This window comes from Salmo salar, chromosome 01, assembly GCF_965601325.2.
Source record: "Salmo salar chromosome 01, fSalSal1, whole genome shotgun sequence".
In the NCBI taxonomy this organism is placed as follows: domain Eukaryota; kingdom Metazoa; phylum Chordata; class Actinopteri; order Salmoniformes; family Salmonidae; genus Salmo; species Salmo salar.
The window spans coordinates 27255427-27278266 of NC_138291.1; the positions used below are offsets into that span (position 1 = coordinate 27255427).

Consider the following 22840-nt stretch of genomic DNA (forward strand, 5'->3'; position numbering starts at 1 on the left):
CCCTTTATTTTTTTGAGCAGTGTATGTTTATATTTGAGATTCTTCAAAGTAGCCACCTTTGCCTTGATGACAGCTTTGCACACTCTTGGCATTCTCTCAACCAGCTTCACCTGGAATGCTTTTCCAACAGTCTTGAAGGAGTTCCTACATATGCTGAGCATATGCTGAGCACACGCTTTTCCTTCACTCTGCGGTCCAACTCATCCCAAACCATCTCAATTGGGTTGAGGTCGGGTGATTGTGGAGGCCAGGTCATCTGATGCAGCACAACATCACTCTCCTTCTTGGTCAAATAGCCATTACACAGCCTGGAGGTGTGTTGGGTCATTGTCCCGTTGAAAAACAAATGTGTCCAAACTTTTGACTGGTACTGTATGTGCAACTTGCTATTCAAGTAGGATGCAAAAAAGAAAAAAAAAATGTAATCATTTGTTTTATTATTTTTGTTATGTATATCATTTTTATTGTTGTAGGCATATGCATTAGTCTAAATCAGTTCTTTAAATAGCCTATGCAAAATGTGTTATGTTTAATTCTGAGGAGACATTTTCGTTGGCTAAATTCTGTATTTAGTTTAAGATTGGTTATAAGGCCTGTTGTAAAATAAACATCATTAGCCTATTTGCTGTTATTTGTTGGGTATGGTAGGCACTAGCCTTTCTTGGTAATTGCATTTACATTTAATTTTTTGTTTTTGTTTTTTGCTGCAATACAGCCTGTTCAAAACCTTTGTGAATGTTTAAACCAGTTCGCAAGTGTTTTGTTTCATTCTGTTGAGCCATTTTCTTTGACCAAATGAAGTTCCAACTGTAATGTTGTGTTTCCTGCTCATATTTTCCCGATAAACAATGGCTTGACTTACTTTTGATATTACCTTAATAAAGTCTAGAAACGTTTGTGAAGGTTTGGTGTGGTGTGGCTATTAGCCTCTATTATACTGAAGGCCTATGACATGAAGGCAGTGCGCACAGGCGCTCCAACTGACTCTGACAGTTGAACTTAAGGTGAGGAATAATGTTTTAGGCCTACCAGAGTTACCCCTATAATATAACAATATAATACTTATCTTTATAAAACATATTCAGATAGAAAATGTTTGAATTAGCCTCCTTCTGTATGCCTATATCTGTATAGCAGATGCAGTAGCCAGCTGACAAGGATAAATTAATGAATGTTGGTGTCATAGCATGCCTCCGGCATCTCTCTCTCTCTCTCTCTCTCTCTCTGGGGCTAGGACTAAGCTTCTCTTCCTTGATATTTACTTTTTAAATATTAATATCATACAGTGGACACCTGTCTATAGCAATTCCTTGTTGCATTTAGTGCTCAAATTTCCCACAGCTGAAAATGAGCTGGACAATTATTGTTTTAGGAAAGTAAATACCAAATAAACAATGGGCTATTAAGTTTTACATATGCTACACATCGAAATTCGAAACACAAGGAATAGTGTTTTTGTAATTTTTTATAGACTGTTTTTAAGGGCATGTAAATGTGGCTCATTTGGCCAATATCCCTTGATTATTAATGGTGCTGGCTGAGTGGGTGGACAGCCTAATGAGTTACACACCCAATGCATATGGATGACTGGTAAATTCCTAAAATGTCCATTAAATGATAAATCTTCCTGGGTCCCGGTCACTTGTCCGGCTCAGGGTTTCCATTAGCCAGTAATAGCTGGCTTTTGGCAGAAAAAATATTGAAAAGCCAAGAAATTAAATTGGCCCCGGCCAATTGTCTGGGAGAAGAAGAAAAACGTTTTCGGAGTTTGCCCAAAGGCGCCTAAAGGACTCTCAGACCATGAGAAACAAGATTCTCTGGTCTGATGAAAACCAAGATTGAACTCTTTGACCTGAATGCCAAACGTCACATCTGGAGGAAACTTTGCACCATCCCTACGGTGAAGCATGGTGGTGGCAGCATCATGCTGTGGGGATGTTTTTCAGTGGCAGGGACTGGGAGACTAGTCAGGATGGAGGGAAAGATGAACAGAGCAAAGTACAGACAGATCCTTGATGAAAACCTTCTCCAGAGCACTCAGGACCACAGACTAGGGCGAAGGTTCACCTTCCAACAGGACAACGACCCTAAGCACAAGTCAAGACAATGCAGGAGTGGCTTCGGGACAAGTCTCTGAATGTCCTTGAGTGGCCAAGCCAGAGCCCAGACTCTAACATCTCTAGAGAGACCAGAAAATAGCTGTGCAGCGACGCTCCCCAACCAACCTGACAGAGCTTGAGAGGATCTACAGAGAAGAATGGGAGAAACTCCCCAAACACAGATGTGCCAAGCTTGTAGCGTCATCCCCAAGAAGACTCGAGGCTGTAATCGCTGCCAAATGTGCTTCAACAAAGTACTAAGTTAAGGGTCTGAATACTTACAGTTGAAGTTGGAAGTTTACAAAAACCTTAGCCAAATACATTTAAACTCAGTTTTTCACAATTCCTGACATTTAATCCTAGTAAAAATGTCCTGTCTTAGGTCAGTTAGAATCACCACTTTATTTTAAGAATGTGAAATGTCAGAATAATAGTTGAGAGAAGGATTTATTTCAACTTTTATTTCTTTCATCACATTCCCAGTGGGTCAGAAGTTTACATACACTCAATTAGTATTTGGTAGCATTGCCTTTAAATTGTTGAACTTGGATCAAACGTTTCAGGTAGCCTTCCACAAGCTTCCCACAATAAGTTGGGTGAATTTTGGCCCAACTTCCCATTCAAGGGTGCGTTCGTAAATTCACTCTGGCTATCTACTCCGATTTCAGAGCACTTTTCTTCTGAGTGTGAGTAACTGATGCATTTACGAATGCTCAACACTCATTCAATAGGACCAGTGTCAGTAAACGTCAGCAAATAAACGTTATTCAATTGTTGCCAGCAGCAGAGTTACAGTCACCAATGCTCTGGATAAAATGAAAACAGCCTAACCAGCTCTGCTTGGGCGAGTAAAATGGTCAGAGTGAGGTGTTCTCACATTTGTGTCTTGAAGTAGCTAGCAAGCTAGCCACCGTTAGTCAGTTAGCTTGGGTGCATGACTGCCGTTGTGAGGTCAGAACACTTGGATCAACCCTATTCCTCGGCCAGAGTGTCCAGTGTCGCACCCCAAGTCAGGCCTGGCAACCAATGCTTGTGTACCCATGATTTTAACAGTCAAAGTGCCAGGGTTAAAAGTTCCAAAATTCTTCTATAGATTATTTGTCTTTGGCCACAATGCAACAAGCTGTTCTATATTTGGCATGCATGCTGCCCAAATTGCAGCTTTCACAACTGTAAATGCTTGTGATAAAACTTAATCCACAGCTATTTTTTAAAAGCTACTGATCCTCTGTGGCTAAATTATGCTCTCTGGTGTACTATTAAGAATTTGTACATTTATTTTAAATAATTTTGGCAAAAGTATTTCAATTTGCAGCACCTTCAGCACCCCTACTTCCCGCGGCTATGAGCAGAGTCACACCATAAAATGTCACTGCTGCAGTTTGGTTTAGACTTGAGAAAATACATGTTAACCTGTCTGTTTGATGTGTTGATTCTGACACATATTCATATATCATTCATCTTGTTAGCCTTTTGTTGTTAAAGGGGCAGTGCAGTTATGATATTTCCACACTATGAGGTCGAAATAACACTCAGAAACTGTGAAAATTATGATAATGCCCTTTTTGTGTAAGAGCTGTTTGAAAAGAAATCCAGACATTTCAGCCTGTTCAGGTGGGATGGAACGTTTGGCCCACATCATGATGTCACAGTGTGATCTGATTATAATAGACCAATGACTGTTCATCTGGGTAAGCGGGTAGGCTCTAGACCATCCTATCTGCCAATCAGGGCAGTGTATGTAAATATCTTCAAATTTGTTTCCTAACACCCACATGATCAGACTGAGCATTTAAATTACAGATTTTCACTAAACACTCACAGTGATCTTTTAGACATACAGTGCTGATTTAGAAAAGTACAATTACAAAGACTGCATGGGGGCTTTAAGCTAATTATATGAGTGATATTTATTTATTTATTTTATTTATTTTATTTATTTCACCTTTATTTAACCAGGTAGGCAAGTTGAGAACAAGTTCTCATTTACAATTGCGACCTGGCCAAGATAAAGCAAAGCAGTTCGACAACATACAAAAACACAGAGTTACACATGGAGTAAAACAACATACAATCAATGATGCAGTAGAAAAAAAAAAAAAAGACTATATACAATGTGAGCAAATGATGTGAGATAAGGGAGGTAAAGGCAAAAAAATGCCATGGTGGCAAAGTAAATAAAGTATAGCAAGAAAAACACTGGAATGGTAGATTTGTAGTTTGAAGAAAGTTCAGAGATAAAATATAAATAATATGGTGCAAAGGAGCAAAATAAATAAAATAAATAAATACAGTAGGGGAAGAGGTAGTAGTTTGGGCTAAATTATAGATGGGCTATGTACAGGTGCAGTGATCTGTGAGCTGCTCTGACAGCTGGTGCTTAAAGCTAGTGAGGGAGATAAGTGTTTCCAGTTTCAGAGATTTTTGTAGTTCGTTCCAGTCATTGGCAGCAGAGAACTGGAAGGAGAGACGACCAAAGGAGGAGTTGGCTTTAGGGGTGACCAGAGAGATATACCTGCTGGAGCGCGTGCTACAGGTGGGTGCTGCTATTGTGACTAGTGAGCGGAGATAAGGGGGGACTTTACCTAGCAGGGTCTTGTAGATGACCTGGAGCCAATGTGTTTGGCGACGATTATGAAGCGAAGGCCAGCCAACGAGAGCGTACAGGTCGCAGTGGTGGGTAGTATATGGGGCTTTGGTGACAAAACGGATGGCACTGTGATAGACTGCATCCAGCTTGTTGAGTAGGGTATTGGAAGCTATTTTGTAAATGACATCGCCGAAGTCGAGGATTGGTAGGATGGTCAGTTTTACGAGGGTATGTTTGGCAGCATGAGTGAAGGATGCTTTGTTGCGAAATAGGAAGCCAATTCGAGATTTCACTTTGGATTGGAGATGATTGATGTGAGTCTCGAAGGAGAGTTTACAGTCTAACCAGACACCTAGGTATTTGTAGTTGTCCACAAATTCTAAGTTAGAACCGTCCAGAGAAGTGATGCTGGACAGGCGGGCAGGTGCAGGCAGCGATCGGTTGAAGAGCATGCATTTAGTTTTACTTGTGTTTAGGAGCAGTTGGAGACCACGGAAGGAGAGTTGAATGGCATTGAAGCTCGTCTGGAGGGTTGTTAACACAGTGTCCAAAGAAGGGCCAGAAGTGTACAGAATGGTGTCGTCTGCGTAGAGGTGGATCAGAGATTCACCAGCAGCAAGAGCGACATCATTTATGTATACAGAGAAAAGAGTTGGCCCAAGAATTGAACCCTGTGGTACCCCCATAGAGACTGCCAGAGGTCCAGACAGTAGGCCCTCCGATTTGACACACTGAACTCTGTCAGAGAAGTAGTTGGTGAACCAGGCGACGTAATCGTTTGAGAAACCAAGGCTACTGAGTCTGCCGATGAGGAAGTGGTGATTAACAGAGTCAAAAGCTTTGGCCAGGTCAATGAATACGGCAGCACAGTATTGTTTCTTATCGATGGCGGTTACGATGTCGTTTAGGACCTTGAGCGTGGCTGAGGTGCACCCATGACCAGCTCTGAAACCAGATTGCATAGCGGAGAGGGTGTGGTGGGATTCGAAATGGTCGGTAATCTGTTTGTTGACTTGGCTTTCGAAGACCTTAGATAGGCAGGGTAGGATGGATATAGGTCTGTAGCAATTTGGGTCAAGAGTGTCACCTCCTTTGAAGAGGGGGATGACAGCAGCTGCTTTCCAATCTATGGGAATCTCAGACGACACGAAAGAGAGGTTGAACAGGCTAGTAATAGGGGTTGCAATAATTTCGGCAGATAATTTTAGAAAGAAAGGGTCCAGATTGTCAAGCCCAGCTGATTTGTAGGGGTCCAGATTTTGCAGCTCTTTCAGAACATCAGCTGAATGGATTTGGGAGAAGGAGAAATGGGGGAGGCTTGGGCGAGTAGCTGTGGGGGGTGCAGTGCTGTTGAATGCAGTAGGGGTAGTTAGGTGGAAAGCATGGCCAGCCGTAGAAAAATGCTTATTGAAATTCTCAATTATAGTGGGCTTATCGGTGGTGACAGAGTTTCCTATCCTCAGTGCAGTGGGCAGTTGGGAGGAGGTGTTCTTATTCTCCATGGACTTTACAATGTCCCAGAACTTTTTAGAGTTGGAGTTGCACGAAGCGAATTTCTGTTTGAAAAAGCTAGCCTTGGCGTTTCTAACTGCCTGTGTGTATTGGTTTCTAACTTCCCTAAAAAGTTGCATATCGCGGGGGCAGTTCGATGCTAATGCAGAACGCCACAGGATATTTTTGTGTTGGTTAAGGGCAGTCAGGTCTGATATTGGAGATGTCTTGGCACATCTCTGCATTCTAATTCTACCCATCATTAAAAATGATAGATCTGAGAAACCATTATTTATGCATCATGGAATGAACTGTGAATCTGAAATATCAATTGCAATAGTCAAAGAAATCTGAATGGAGAATATAGCTATTGAATATAGCTAAAGGCATGAACAAAGAGTATGGACGGTTTGTGTGTTCTCCAGCATCTTCATCTCAACAGGACTTAGGGCTATGAGTCAGGGTGGACTGGACACAGCATGCATATTAAAACCGGGGCTGCCCATCTTCAAACCAAACTGTGTCTCAGAAATGTGTTTAAAACTTCATTATTTGAACATTTTAATCCACATACTCAACACAAAAATGTTTACTGAGTGAAACAAAAAGAAAATGAGCTGTTTACTTCAAACACTGCTCCTAGGGACAGCGTGAAAATTGTCTGCATCAACATTAGGAAAAACAGTAAAAAGGAGACCCTCTCCAGTCTTGGGCAGATGCTCTGATGTATAAATGATCTTAAGATGATGAGTAAGTTAATGATCTCTCCACTTTCCTCCTCAGGCTCCATACTTCTGGCCCTCTAATTGTTGGGAACCTGAAAACACAGACTATGGTAAGTTATGTTGTGGTCCCTAAGGGTGGATTGAGAAAATATCACTGAACTCAAATGTGTCTAAATGTTACCCCTCATATTTTCATTATGCGTAACCCCCAGATATTCCCCCCTGATGCCCCACCATGCCAGCCTAACCTATAGCCCAGCTCAGAGCAAAGTGAGAGCAGAGTGTCTGGCCCAGACTGTGTCATATCCTCCTGCCTAGAGTTTGAACACAGACTATGGATCTGTTGTTGTCTTACACCCAGTATTGATTGAGTGGCCCACTCTGTAATGCATACCACTATTTCCCCAGTAGGATCTCATTTTACCCCCAGGTCTGCAGCGCTATATTAGCCAATCAGGGTACAGAGGTCTTACGTGACATTATTGTACATCTCCAGGGTTTCATGTTTGCATGGCATTTCTCCAGCCTGATTATGTAAATGGGAAAGTTGCCAACTGTCTCATTAAATATTGCTCACCGCACTCTGATCAGAACAGATTTACTCAGGCGGGAACCGAGTAGGTGGCATTTGTTTGCAAGAAATAAACTACACTTACAACTGGCGTTACAGCATATGTGACATTTGTTTGGCAATATCACTAAAGGCAGGCAGTCTACCAAGCAACAGTAACTGCAAGTAACTGACTACACTCTGCTGTCTTCAATCTCCTCTGCAGCTATTTACCTGTGCAAGCGCACCATGCAGAACAAGGCCAGGCTGGAGCTAGCTGACTACGAGGCTGTGAGTCCCCTATTCACCCTACTGGAACTGTCGTCAGTACACCATTAATACACTACTGACTCTTTAACAGAGGTATCAACTACACAACTACAGATACTCTCAGATCACATGCCATGCTCCTGAGTACTGGTCTATTCCATGCTATATAGGTTTGGTCAGAGTGTTGTTTTCCCCACAATTCAAATAGGTGACTTCATTGAATATGTATGACAGATGTTTGTATTGCTCACTTGTCCAGCAGATGCCCTTATTATATGCAAATTACAACAGCCATGATATTACTTCCTGGTTAAGCTGAGCTGGCTAGCTTTATGCAGCAAAAAGCATTATAGCGATGCAATTACCCAAGAATCTTCACTGGTTTACTCTTACCCCTCATATTTCTATGATTGGGGGGTCTTACAGGAGAACCTGGCTCGACTGCAGAGGGCCTTCGCCAGGAAGTGGGAGTTCATCTTCATGCAAGCTGAGGCGCAGGTCAAGTGAGTGGACAGTAACTAGGCAAAAGAGCACGCACACAACATATTGTGGTTTTGTGCCCTATGTCAGTGTATTCCTTATATTTCATGCATTGATGCAGGTGACTATAGAGTCACCAGTGTGCCTGATGCATACCCCTAGGTTACTTTCTAGGTGATATTTTACTCATTGACTTTTATCACTGTTCCTTCCACTACATCTCCATCTGCTGGTTGACATTTGTAAACACGATATCAGGACATGAGAAAAACCTAATTGGTCATGATTACCCTTTCAAATGATTATAGTCTGAGCACTAAGTATTTACTGTAGTTGAGAGATAATACATTTTAGCTCTGTTACATTCAGAGTGAGAGAGAGAGAAACAGTCCAACCAAGCACTGATCAGTAAATGTCAGTTATGTAAGAGTTGTACCCAACCAGCCAGCGGCCAGACCACGGATTGTTTGGTGACGAAACAGGTTGTGACTTCCACTTTGAGCTTTTACCCTCCTCTGGTCTCTCATTAAGAGTGACATGTCTGTCTGTGTTCTCAGTATTGACTTGGCTCTGTCCTCTCTCCCCTACCCTCAGGATCGACAGGAAGAAGGACAAGGCTGAGAGGAAGATCCTAGACAGCCAGGAGAGGGCATTCTGGGACGTCCATCGCCCTGTGGTAAGCTGAAAGGAGGAGGGAAGGAGGGTGCTGGTGTTAAACTGAGAGGAGGAAGTGGTGGTAAACTGAAAGGAGGAGGGGAGGAGGGTGGTGGTGCTAAGCTGAGAGGAGGAAGTGGTGGTAAACTGAAAGGAGGAGGGGAGGAGGGTGGTGGTGCTAAGCTGAGAGGAGGAAGTGGTGGTAAACTGAAAGGAGGAGAGGAGGAGGGTGGTGGTGCTAAGCTGAGAGGAGGAAGTGGTGGTAAACTGAAAGGAGGAGGGGAGGAGGGTGGTGGTGCTAAGCTGAGAGGAGGAAGTGGTGGTAAACTGAAAGGAGGAGGGGAGGAGGGTGGTGGTGCTAAGCTGAGAGGAGGAGGTGGTGGTAAACTGAAAGGGGGAGGGGAGGAGGGTGATGGTGCTAAGCTGAGAGGAGGAGGTGGTGGTGGTGGTGGTAAGCTGAAAGGAGAAGGGGAGGAGGGTGGTGGTGCCAAGCTGAGAGGAGGAGGTGGTGGTGCTAAGGTCTGAAGGAGGGATAGAGAGAGGGCATGATGAAAGGACAAGGAATGTTACAGTGAAAGTCCTGTAGGGCTCCACTGTTAGAACAATAAAGTGTTTTAATGTCTGGTGGGGCCTGGGTTAGCCTGAATTAATCTGGATCCTAGTGGGGCTCTTTATTAGCCAACTCCAGTGTTGAATTAAGTCTAGCCTCCAGGCTAGGGAAGGATGTGTCTGGTGACCCACTATAATCTGACCTGGAAACTAACTCTCTCACAGCCAGGCTGTGTAAACACCACAGAGATGGACATTCGCAAGTGCCAGAGAGAGAAGAATCCACAGAGGGTGAAAAAGGTAAGGGAGAAGGCTTTTAGTGATGAGTGGTCTCTGTTTATGTATGTATGTATCTGTGTGCGTGTGTTGAGGGTGAGTGCATAAGCAATACGGAAACAAATTGACAACAGAATTTCAGCATGCTTATAGGGAAGGACACTCAACAAGCACAGCACTTACACAAATGACTGATGATTGGCTGAGAGAAATTGATGATAAAATGATTGTGGGGGCTGTCTTGTTAGACTTCAGTGCAGCTTTTGACATTATTGATCATAGTCTGCTGCTGGAAAAGCTTATGTGTTATGGCTTTACACCCCCTACTATAATGTGGATAATGAGTTACTTGTCTAACAGAACACAGAGGGTGTTATTTAATGGAAGCCTATCAAATATAATCCAGTTAGAATCAGGAATTCCCCAGGGTAGCTGTTAAGGCCCCTTGCTTTTTAAAATTTTTACTAACGACATGCCACTGACTTTGAGTAAAGCCAGAGTTTCTATGTATGCGGATGACTCAACACTACACGTCAGCTACTACAGCGACTGAAATGACTGCAACACTCAATAAAGAGCTGCAGTTAGTTTCAGTGGGTGGCAAGGAATAAGTTAGCCCTAAATATTTCTAAAACTAAAAGCATTGTATTTGGAACAAAACACTCACTAAACCCTAAACCTCAACTAAATATTGTAATAAAGAATGTGGAAATTGAGCAAGTTGAGATGACTAAACTGCTTGGAGTAACACTAGATTGTAAATGGTCAAAACATATTGATGCAGTAGTAGCTAAGATGGGGAGAAGTCTGGCTATAATAAAGTGTTGCTCTGCCTTCTTAACAACACTATCACCAAGGCAGGTCCTACAGGCCCTAGTTTTGTTGCACCTTGACTACTGTTCAGTCATACGGTCAGGTGCCAATTGCAATTGGCTCAGAACAGGGCAGCACGGCTGGCCCTTGGATGTGCACAGAGAGCTAGTATTAATAATATGCAGGTCAATCTCTCCTAGCTGAAAGTGGAGGAGAGATTGACTTAATCACTACTTTTATTTATGAGAGGTATTGACATGTTGAATGCACCGAGCTGTCTGTCTAAACTACTGGCACACAGCTCGGACACCCCATGCATACTCCACAGGACATGCCACAAGATGTCTCTTTACAGTCCCCAAGTCCAGAACAGACTATGGGAGGCACACAGTACTACATAGAGCCATGACTACATAGAACTCTATTCCAAATCAAGTAACTGACGCAAGCAGTAAAATTAGATTTAAAAAACAGATAAAAAAACACCTTATGGAACAGCGGGGACTGTGAAGAAACACAAACATTGGCGCAGACACATGCATGCATGCATACACACACGCACATGCATACACGCATGCACGCACACACGATAACATACACACTATACATACACATTGATTTAGTACTGTAGATATGTGGTAGTGGTGGAGTAGGGGTCTGAGGGCACACTGTGTTGTGAAATCTGTGAATGTATTGTAATGTTTTAAAATTGTATAAACTGCCTTAATGTTGCTGGACCCCAGGAAGAGTAGCTGCTGCTTTAGCAGCAGCTAATGGGGATCCATAATAAATACAAATACAAATAACATACATGTATATCCATTCTGTCCGTGTCCAGTCGGTGTATGGGGTAACAGATGACACCCAGACTCAGAGTCCAGTCCATCAGTCTCTCCCGTCCCAGCCGGCCAGGAAGCCCACCAGAGAGGACGTGCAGAAGGAGGTAACACACTGTGATGCTCCTGACAGGTCATTACTAACACCGCCATTATCCATTATTTCCTGCTGTCTGTCTGTCTGCCTATCTGTCTGTCTGTCTGCCTATCTGTCTCACTCATCAATCATAACGCCAACTCTCCTCTTGATTAATGAGCTACTCTCTCCTTCTGCCGTCTTCTCTCTCTCAGATTTCCTTCTTGAACATGCAGCTGGACAGACACTGTATGAAAATGTCCAAAGTAGCAGACAGCCTCATGAGCTACACAGAACAGTTCATGGTCTACGATCCTTTAGCGTCAACTGTTGAACCGTCCAACCCCTGGATCAGCGATGACATGACTTTCTGGGACCTGGAGGCTAGGTGGGTTCACTGGGGAGGCAGTGTGGGGCACAGGAGGTTGGTGGAACCTTAATTGGGGAGGACGGGCTCATAGGAATGGCTGGAATGGAATAAATGGAATGGTAATCGAACATGGCCTCCATGTGTTTGATACCGTTCCATTTACTCCATTCCAGCCATTATTATGAGCTGTCCTCCCCTCAGCAGCCTCCGGTGGCGTGAGGCCATAGGCCCCATGGACCGACCTCACTAGTCAAACATAATCACTCCTCAAATGACTAGTGGGGTCAGGCAGAGGGTTAGTGCTCTCAGGTGCTGGCCGAAATGTCATGATACCCCCATGGCTAGCTCCTCTTTCTTTCCCTATTCATCCACAAACAGCATGCACACCCACAACGTATGTACTGTGGGAGCATAGTGTGAGAATAGCATGTACTGTAAACCAGCTCTATGCTAGGTTTGATTGGCATTCTGAGATGCCTCACAGTCGCCTCTCTCCGTTCTTCCCTGTGAGCAGCCGGGACCCCAGCCAGCACCGTGTGAAGAAGTGGGGCTTCTCTCTGGAGGAGGCCCTCAAGGACCCAGCAGGACGGGACGCTTTCCTCAAGTTCCTGGAGTCGGAGTTCAGCTCAGAGAACCTCCGGTGAGAGGTGGAGCCTTATAGGCTCAGGCAGGCGCAGTTCCCAATGATAACACTGTCACTATCTTCTTCCCTTCTACTGTTTCACATCCATTTATATTCCCCAGGCCAATAGAGGCTTTTGAGTGGCAGCAATGAGATGAAATGGAATGACTGCTATGCATGTCCACAAGGGGGCGCTCTCCTCTCCTGGCAGTTTAACACTAGGAAGTGAATGCAGACACTGATCTCTATTGGCTGTGCCCTACCTGTGCCCCTTGAATAGGTTCTGGTTGGCAGTGCAGGACCTGAAGCGGAGGCCCCTTGAGAACGTGGCAGCCAGGGCCCAGGAGATCTGGCAGGAGTTCCTGGCAGAGGGTGCACCCAGCTCCATCAACCTGGACTCCCACAGCTATGAGCTCACCAGCCATAACCTAAAAGATCCTGGACGATACAGCTATGAGGACGCACAGGTACATATCACAGTCTCCCATATTCACTCAAACACATATGCATGCACGCCCACACAGACTGTCAATATTACTGCTACTACTGCACACACATTCAACCACTCACACAAACACATAACATCATAATCCCCACCCACACACTGCTGGCTGAGAGGGGGGTGGATGGACAGATGGAGTGAAAGGAAATTAAGTGAATGGTGGTGAAGAAACTATGTTTTTCAGGGTCTAATGGGCCGAGTAATACCTGTGAATGGCACATGCATTCATCCTAGATTCGAACTGTATTTGCTTTGTTTGAGGGCAACTGCCTCACGGTGCATTAGCTTCAATGGCTATATGATGGCTTTGTGTTCATTCAGCCATCTCAGGAGACTCCTTCTTCCCTCCATGTTATCAAGCATGGTTTACACTCAGCTCCTTCGTTCCTACTCTTACATAATCGTCAACTCAACACACACACACACACACACACACACACACACACACACACACACACACACACACACACACACACACACACACACACACACACACACACACACACACACACACACACACACACACAATCAACCACCTCTCCTTCTTCTACAGGAACACATCTTCAAGTTGATGAAAAGTGACAGCTATGCACGCTTCCTGAGATCCAACATTTATCAGGACCTCCTGCAAGCCAGAAAGAAGCTGGTGAGCGGTAACTAACACCTACTCAGTCACAACTCCACCATCTTAAACCTGTGATAATATGCATTTACTAAATATGTTTGAAAGCACTCCATACTTTTATTTGGAAGATGCAACTTTATTCTCAAATCCACACTTTCTACAGATACCATATCACCATTTAAATCTGAACTGAGACGGCTTACCTTTGCTCGAGTATTCATGTCGTTCAGTTTATTATATTATTTGACTCCTTCGGATTTATACATTCACAGCTCTCTAAAATGGAATATAAAGCAAGTCCTGTTATACTGTGTACTAGGATGATCAGCACCACAGCAGATCAAAGCATCATCTTCTCTTGGTGAGCAGCAGCAGTGCATCCCTGTGTTATGTAGTCCCCTTAAAAGACACTCCCTCCTGCTGGCCTGGCCCCTAGCTCTTCTACCACAGCCACCGCTTCTGGCTTCATGGCCTAAAATGTAACCTGTGTTTTTCCTTGACACTTTTCTAATCTTCCCTCATGCCCTCCCCTCCCCATGCCTCTCACCGTTTCCCACCCAACCCAACACCATGCTGCCCCTATTCACAGACAGAGGGTGAGCAGGGCCGCCGTACCTCCCTGGAGAAGTTCACCCGCAGTGTGGTAAGTCACCAGGAACTGGGGCTGTATCACGGGCACGCAACCTAATGAAGATCTTTTTCAAGTTCAATATAATTGTGCAGGCTAGTAGTGCAGAGGTCTTTGGATGGTATTTATTACCATTTTAAGGACAGGTAAGTGCTCAACATTTATGCAGGGGTAACTAGTCTTAGTACTTTCTTGGCACAGCACTGTACACAGACTGCATTATTTTTCAAAAACTCAGCCAGTAAAGTTTGTTTCCATTTTCCAGGGCAAGTCGTTGACGGGCAAGCGGCTGACAGGGCTGATGCAGTCATCCTGACACTGCCTGGGCTGGAGGGGCACACGCAGACATCCCTGGAGGGGTCATGACCATGCAGGGAGAGGGGCGCTGCTGGGGTGGGGAGCTCTGCTCTGGTGGGTCACACACAGTACCATGCAGCGCTGGAATTAGGACTACTCACAGAACCACAGATCATGCCAGCTGGTGGGGGGGGGGGGGGGGGGGTCTTGACCCACTCACCACATGGCATGAACACAGTACAAGCACATACAGTAGGGCTACATACAAGCTCAATGAGTCATAGTGGGACATATACAGATATACATAGAGTTAAAGTCGAAGTTTACATACACCTTAGCCAAATACATTTAAACTCAGTTTTTCACAATTCCACATTTAATCAGAGTAAAAATTCCCTGTCTTAGGTCAGTTAGGATCACCACTTTATTTTAAGACTGTGAAAAGTCAGAATAATAGTAGAGAGAATGATTTATTTCAGCTTTTATTTATTTCATCACATTCCCAGTGGGTCAGAAGTTTACATGCACTCAATTAGTATTTGGTAGCATTGCCTTTAAATTGTTTAACTTGGGTCAAATGTTTCGGGTAGCCTTCCACAAGCTTCCCACAATAAGTTGGGTGAATTCTGGCCCATTCCTCCTGACAGAGCTGGTGTAACTGAGTCAGGTTTGTAAGCTTCTTTGCTCGCACATGCCTTTTCAGTTCTGCCCACACATTTTCTATAGGATTGAGGTCAGGGCTTTGTGATGGCCACTCCAATACCTTGACTTTGTTGTCCTTAAGCCATTTTGCCACAACTTTGGAAGTATGCTTGGGGTCATTGTCCATTTGGAAGACCCATTTGCAACCAAGCTTTAACTTCCTGACTGATGTCTTGAGATGTTGCTTCAATATATCCACATACTTTTCCTGCCTCATGATGCCATCTATTTTGTGAAGTGCACCAGTCCCTCTTGCAGCAAAGCACACCCACAACATGATGCTGCCACCCCCGTGCTTCACGGTTGGGATGGTGTTCTTCGGCTTGCAAGCTTCCCCCTTTTTCCTACCTGAGCAGTATGACAGCTGCGTGGTCCTATGGTGTTTATACTTGCAAACTATTCTTTGTACAGATGAACGTGGTACCTTCAGGCATTTGGAAATTGCTCCCAAGGATGAACCAGACTTTTTTTTCTGAGGTCTTGGCTGATTTCTTTTGATTTTCCCATGATGTCAAGCAAAGTGGCACTCCATTTGAAGGTAGGTCTTGAAATACATCCACAGGTACACCTCCAATTGACTCAAATTAGCCTATCAGAAGCTTCTAAAGCCATGACATCATTTTCTGGAATTTTCCAAGCTGTTTAAAGGCACAGTCAACTTAGTGTATGTAAACTTCTGACCCACTGGACTTGTGAAACAGTGTATTATAAGTGAAATAACAATTGTTGGAAATATTACTTGTGTCATGCACAAAGTAGATGTCCTAACCGACTTGCCAAAACTACAGTTTTGTTAAGAAGACAGTGGTTGAAAAACAAGTTTTAATGACTCCAACCTAAGTGTATGTAAACTTCCGACTTCAACTGAATATACATATACAGTACAGTCTGCCCACACTAGGCAGTCAGCAATAAGGACAGCAGGAGGACACTTTTCTGTTCTGTATTTAACAAATCTCTTTTTTTATATCTTTATCTTTGTCTAAATCTGTATCATATTTTTTTTCTTATACAGTACACCATATAATCCTATTTACTGATAGAAACTTAAAACCTATCATTTTTGCAGTGATTGGGAATATATTTTTGTTTGCCCATAAATCTAAGGTATTGTAATTGTTATTATAGAAGCGACTTTGAGGGAAATTCTCCATGTTTTATTACATTCCAGGAGTAGGCATAAGGGCTTGATAGAGAATCTACAATTAATCATTGCATGTTTCATCAAATTGTGTTTGTTTAGAATTCATGCTATGGTTGGATTTTTATTTATTGAAAGCATGAAGTCCAATTGAGGTCATAGGCCTATTTCTAAAATGAGACCTGGCCAACACAGACAATCATACATTCAAGAGAACACCTACCGTTTGATTAAATCAATATAGACAGCTTTAAAGCTTGAAAACCCTGTCCCTTATGGAAAATCTCAATAATGTTGTCTCTGAATCAGTGATTTCAGCCTTATTTAGTATTTTACACAGCACCAAGTTTCAAGTTTTAATGTCACATGCACAAGTACAGTGAAATGCCTTTCTTGCAAACTCAAAACCCAACAATGTAATGATCAATAACAATGTGATACATGGTGTTTCCGTATTATCGTGCACCTTTTCAAGCAGATACATGCCAAATAAATGCCACATTTGACCAGTCACAGAGCTATTTAAGTGACATTCACACGGAGGAAATCTCAGATTGTTGATAGGGCGACAGTTTAGCTGGTGACCGTCGGGGTGCGGAGAAGTTTAAACACTTGCTTAGGTCCAACCTCTGATCTTTCCAAGCATTTTTTATATGCTGAAACAGGATAAAAATTGTAAGAAAAATAAGAAAACATATCAAATCATACTACTGTCCTAATAAAAAAGCCCTGCATCACTACCACTTTGGAATGTCACCAGTGTCATCTAAAGGAGAGTAAACACCATGCACAGTCCTCTATGGGCCATGGTGGCCAGGCATGCCCGAACAGGAGGACTGTGGCAGGAATATTTATTTGGATGTCGAAATATGTCATCACCCCGCAATCAGAAGGATCCTATATCGCTTAACAACCCAAGAGAAGCATGTTTCATTTAGTGCTAGCCTTTTTGTTGCATTCATGTCAATGTAAACCATGACTTACATGCTCAGTCATTACTGAGATATGTGTATGTATTATTCCTCATGTCATGTTGTTGCAAGCCATTGTTTTATTTGCCAAACAGTGTGTATGCTTGTTAGGGAAAATGCTCTGTGAAATGAAGTTTAGGGAGTCTGAGCTGGGGGAAAAAGGTTACGTGCACAGCCAACCAGCAAGCTGCTTGGTTCTTCTTCTTCTATCTTCAAACACAACCAAAAGGGAAATTACCTCGATCTCCACCACTGAACAGAACAACAAACATCCCTGCTGAAAGGACATAAACCAACAGGATGCACCTGACTGATATCACATCCACCCCTGGAACTGGAAGATACATGATTCATCTGAAGGCCTCTGCTGCATCGCTCTTCTACTCTCCCAAAGTCCTGAGATAGAGGAGGGTATCATTCACAGCACAACAGCTCCCTCGTGTGGTAAGGGGGGCATATGATCAACTGCCAGAGTCAATATTACTAAAGTCAAATACTGAGAGAATTACAGTATTTCAAATTAAATTAGAGTTGCTGCCATGCACAGTACAGGTTGATATTTATATGATTATCATAAACTAAAACCTCTTGACTATAAGATAGAAATGCTTAATTTATTGAGATGCTTAATTTATTGAAGGATAGTTCGCCCAAATTACAAAATGACATATTGGCTTCCTTACCCTGTAAGCAGTCTATAGACAATGTATGACAGAAATCCATGCTTTGGTTTAGTTTCCAAATGCTAACGTTTTAGGCTTTGTAGCACAAATCCCACAGGTTGACATTTATTGCCACAAATCTTGCCCTGGAAGCAGAATGGAACAATTTCTGCTAGCTAGGCCAGCATTTGAGAACAGTGCCACCACTGCCAGGGAAACTAAACCAAAGCATGGATTGCTGTCATACCTTGTCCATAGACTGCTTACAGGGTAAGGAAACCAAAGTATAATTTTGTAATTTGGGTGAAATATCCCTTTAAAGAATATTGTCTGCACAAACACAATAGCACTGTGTGTGTGTGTACAGAGTGCATTGTATATAAATTGGCTATATAGATTTCCATTATCTAAAAGCACATGTTATGGTATGGGCACATTACTATGCATGTAACATATCCAGGGCATTTGTGCTTCTAGTTTCTCAATCAGCAAAATGACTATTAGCACTCTAAAAGACCCATGCACCTGATATCTTGAGGGGACTAAAAAATAAAACCTTGGGACCTCCATCTACATGGTGTCCGCCTCTCATTTACAGTAGCACATGTGGCACCCAGTTAGTAGCATATTGGTACCCAGTTAGTAGCATATTGGTACCCAGTTAGTAGCATTTTGGTACCCAGTTAGTAGCATTTTGGTACCCAGTTAGTAGCATATTGGTACCCAGTTAGTAGCATTTTGGTAACCAGTTAGTAGCATTTTGGTACCCAGTTAGTAGCATTTTGGTACCCAGTTAGTAGCATTTTGGTACCCAGTTAGTAGCATTTTGGTACCCAGTTAGTAGCATATTGGTACCCAGTTAGTAGCATTTTGGTAACCAGTTAGTAGCATTTTGGTACCCAGTTAGTAGCATTTTGGTACCCAGTTAGTAGCATTTTGGTACCCAGTTAGTAGCATTTTGGTAACCAGTTAATAGCATTTTGGTAACCAGTTAGTAGCATTTTGGTAACCAGTTAGTAGCATTTTGGTACCCAGTTAGTAGCATTTTGGTAACCAGTTAGTACCATATTGGTACCCAGTTAGTAGCATTTTGGTAACCAGTTAGTAGCATTTTGGTACCCAGTATCATTTTGGTACCCAGTTAGTATCATTTTGGTACCCAGTTAGTAGCATATTGGTAACCATTTAGTAGCATTTTGGTAAAAAGTTAGTAGCATTTTGGTAACCAGTTAGTATCATTTTGGTACCCAGTTAGTAGCATTTTGGTAACCAGTTCGTAGCATTTTGGTACCCAGTTCGTAGCATTTTGGTAACCAGTTAGTAGCATTTTGGTAACCAGTTAGTAGCATTTTGGTAACCAGTTCGAAGCATATTGGTAACCAGTTAGTAACCAGTTAGTAGCATATTGGTAACCAGTTAGTAACATATTGGTAACCAGTTAGTAACATATTGGTAACCAGTTAGTAACATATTGGTAACCAGTTCGAAGCATATTGGTAACCAGTTAGTAACCAGTTAGTAGCATATTGGTAACCAGTTTGTAGCATATTGGTAACCAGTTAGTAACATATTGGTAACCAGTTAGTAACATATTGGTAATCAGTTAGTAACATATTGGTAACCAGTTAGTAACATATTGGTAACCAGTTCGTAGCATTTTGGTAACCAGTTAGTAGCATTTTGGTAATCAGTTCGAAGCATATTGGTAACCAGTTAGTAACCAGTTAGTAGCATATTGGTAACCAGTTAGTAACATATTGGTAACCAGTTCGTAGCATTTTGGTAACCAGTTCGTAACATATTGGTAACCAGTTAGAAGAATATTGGTAAGCAGTTAGTAGCATATTGGTAACCAGTTACTCTTATAACTGGGTAGTAACGTAAATACTACAATAGCAACAATGGTTAAATAGGACCACAGCAAAACATCCCCAAACATCGGGAGTGGGCGGAGTCTCATTCTTTATTTTCTTTCATTACAATAAAAATAGTTTAACAAACAAAGGACGTCATTCTCTCGATTTTAGTTATTTACAGTTGAAGATAAAATGACCGGTCAAGTCCATTTCATCTGTTCTTGGCTCCATTCCAACCCCTGCACTCCCCGCTAACTCAGGAAGGCTTGCTGAGAGCTCTTGGGTTATTGCCGTCTTTGACGAGGTATACAGGCTATGCAAGATTATATGATTGGTGGTGATGACACTTGTTTCTATACAGACATCACTGACTTTAATGAGTGTTGTTTGGAAGTGCACCATGCTAGACCCGTTTGTTAGAGGAAGTCACCAGTGAAAGAAAATGTTAACCATAAACCACACACTCTCCGCTGACTCCAGGGGGGTTAATAGAGATGTAAGACTTTAATTTGATCACTCTTTTGCTGCTGAGAATTTGCAGATGAGGTTTGTCATTAATTCATTGAAAACCTGCACTAACACAGTTATATTAACAATATGACACTTTTCATGTAGCCTCATTTTGACTAGCTAATAGCCTGACCACCGATCAGGCAGAATTATGGACTAAACATTTAAATCCTGTTGCTGTAGAATTATTTTGCTGCGACAATACAGGTCAAATTAAGATCCTACATCAGTAGCAGGTTGTCATTCCAAAATGACTGATGACCATGTAATTGATAGGGAGGTTGTTGCTGATTACCAAAATAATTATCCATAAAAAAGACCTAGAAACTGTGGATGAAGGTGTCCCTGAGGGAATTCAGTGTTAAGAATGTGTATTGTAAGTGAGTGTCTAATGTGCCAACATTTGAGACATTCCTTTCTATTTAAATGCTATCTTGCATTTTCAGGTTCTTTTAGCTAATGGAACAACTAACAACTTGCTCATATGACCACATGGAAGGACACATGACTTTGTGTGACAGATATACAATACATCAACACGTTTTTGGCTCAATATCCCAAGCACCCTTTACACTTCATAAAGTATCCATGCCTAATATAGCACTTAAATCAAAATGTCACATAACATTGTTTTACAGCTCTTCTGCAATTGTACATACCTCTCCTCGCATTATGTACATATGCCATGTATAGGTAACTGGCAAAATAAAGTAAACACCAACATAAAGTGTCTTAATAGGGCGTCGGGACACCACTAACAGCCAGAACAGCTAAAATGCCCCTTGGCATAGATTCTACAAGTGTCTGGAACTATATTGGAGGGATGCAACACCATTCTTCCATGAGAAATTCCATCATTTGGTGTTTTGTGGATGGTGGTGGAAAACGCTGCCTCAGGTGCCACTCCAGAATCTCCCATAAGTGTTCAATTGCTTATCCCCATCCATTAAAAAGTGCAAGCATGCACGCACACCCGAACACTTTTAACCCCCTAGCTCTGCTCTTTTGAGACCCCTCTTTCAAAATCACTTCTTCTAGCCATGGTAGCAAAAGAATAATGGGCAACTGGGCATTTTTATACATCACCCTATGCATGATGGGATGTTTTAATTGCTTAATTAACTCAGGAACCACACCTGTGTGGAAGCACCTGCTTTCAATATACTTTGTATCCCTCATTTACTGAAGTGTTTCCTTTATTTTGGCAGTTACCTAAAAGTGATTCTGAACAAAAGTGTTTGAGGAATCAGAGGAAGGAGAGAAATTGGAGGAATGTGCCCAAGAACTCAGTTGGGCACAGTTCAGAATGTTTTGTTATTGCAATGGTTTGTTAAAGCTGGGCTAAATAGACATGTGTCAGTGTGATGACTAAACTATGCGGCATCCATTTTATTTTATTGCCCTTTCTGATTCCTTGTCAACACCCTCATCAGGTATTTCTATCCTTTTGACCAATAGAATACATCATGAGGCAGGCAGGGGAGATCGGCCTGATACTGACTGCATCATTATGCAGACACAAGAACAATCAACAGCAGTACAAATCATTTGCCTGAGTAGTAGTACTGTAGTAGTAATAGTAGGTATTGTAGAAAGAAATATCAACAAAGCCAGAACAAACAGAAGACAGAATATTCAGCAGATACACTTAAATGACACTAAGAACCCAATCTGTCAATATTCTGTTTAAAACAAAGGAATATAGCACAATTCTGAAACATGAGGACAGATGGGATTAAAGCAAACTCTACATTAGTTTGACATTAAAGAGAGCAAGAGAAGAGAGAGGAGAAAAGAGCATGTCTAAGTAGTCCAGAGGTTTTGTTGTATTAGTGACGGAGGGAGTTCAGCACCGTCGCTATGGCAGGGGTCAGAAGTTAGAGGTCAGAGTGGTTCAATCAGGTCACTATGGCTGTCAGAGCTGGTTCCCAACTGGGTCGCAGGCTGGCACAGTGATGAAGTTAATGACGTCTCAGTGTCACATTGGATCCCATGGGCATGGTGGACACAGCCGTAGAGTAGCAACACACAGGGTCCAAACACTCCCTGTGGGCACAGAACCCATAGCCCTGACCTTTCCTTATACAGGATAGGTACCGTACAGCACAGTGCATTGCAGTGCAGGAGAGACTCACTGTATGTGGAGCCACTCGTTTTCTACGTTCCATCTGGGATAATCAATACATATTCTCAGGGGGGAAATTCAAAAAGAGAAAATGTCTGAGTCGGAGAGTATGGGGTTGTGTGGTCGCTGGCAGGCTGGCTGAATGGCTGTATGGTGTCTGACTGTCAGCCAGATAGGTTTTTTGAGTCCAGTGGAGGGGTGTGTAGAGGCCCAGTGTTGAGGGTCCTGAACCTCACCCCTCACTGGCTTCACAGCCCTCTGGATCTTCATTCCATGGTACGCCTACAACAGAGAGAAATAGGTCAGACTCACCCCTCTCCAAGATAACTGGCATAAGAGCACCAGCAGCATTTTTTTTTTTGTATCTTTCTTTGTTGATGGTGATCGAGATTAACATAAGCATTTTTACATTCAATGTTC

General features: G+C 42.6%; 2 protein-coding genes across 4 annotated transcripts in view; one reads left to right on the top strand and one right to left on the bottom strand.

The window, feature by feature from the left end:
• The window catches only part of LOC106588600 (regulator of G-protein signaling 6), a 78207-nt gene extending 59709 nt beyond the window's left edge, over window positions 1–18498 (top strand). For both annotated transcript variants that reach the window (XM_014178214.3, XM_082973053.1), the window contains exons 6-17: window positions 6964–7015; window positions 7682–7746; window positions 8152–8228; window positions 8800–8881; window positions 9634–9708; window positions 11336–11440; window positions 11625–11797; window positions 12294–12419; window positions 12682–12868; window positions 13457–13549; window positions 14118–14171; window positions 14422–18498. In XM_014178214.3, the coding sequence (XP_014033689.1) occupies window positions 6964–7015; window positions 7682–7746; window positions 8152–8228; window positions 8800–8881; window positions 9634–9708; window positions 11336–11440; window positions 11625–11797; window positions 12294–12419; window positions 12682–12868; window positions 13457–13549; window positions 14118–14171; window positions 14422–14472 (1140 nt within the window). In that variant the 3' untranslated portion in view covers window positions 14473–18498. The remainder of the gene's footprint in view (window positions 1–6963; window positions 7016–7681; window positions 7747–8151; window positions 8229–8799; window positions 8882–9633; window positions 9709–11335; window positions 11441–11624; window positions 11798–12293; window positions 12420–12681; window positions 12869–13456; window positions 13550–14117; window positions 14172–14421) is intronic.
• Window positions 18499–19874: 1376 nt separating this feature from the next.
• The window catches only part of LOC106588971 (zinc finger protein DPF3), a 55641-nt gene continuing 52675 nt past the window's right edge, over window positions 19875–22840 (bottom strand). For both annotated transcript variants that reach the window (XM_014178686.3, XM_014178604.3), the window contains one exon: window positions 19875–22702. The gene's annotated coding sequence lies outside the window, so the exon portion shown is untranslated. The remainder of the gene's footprint in view (window positions 22703–22840) is intronic.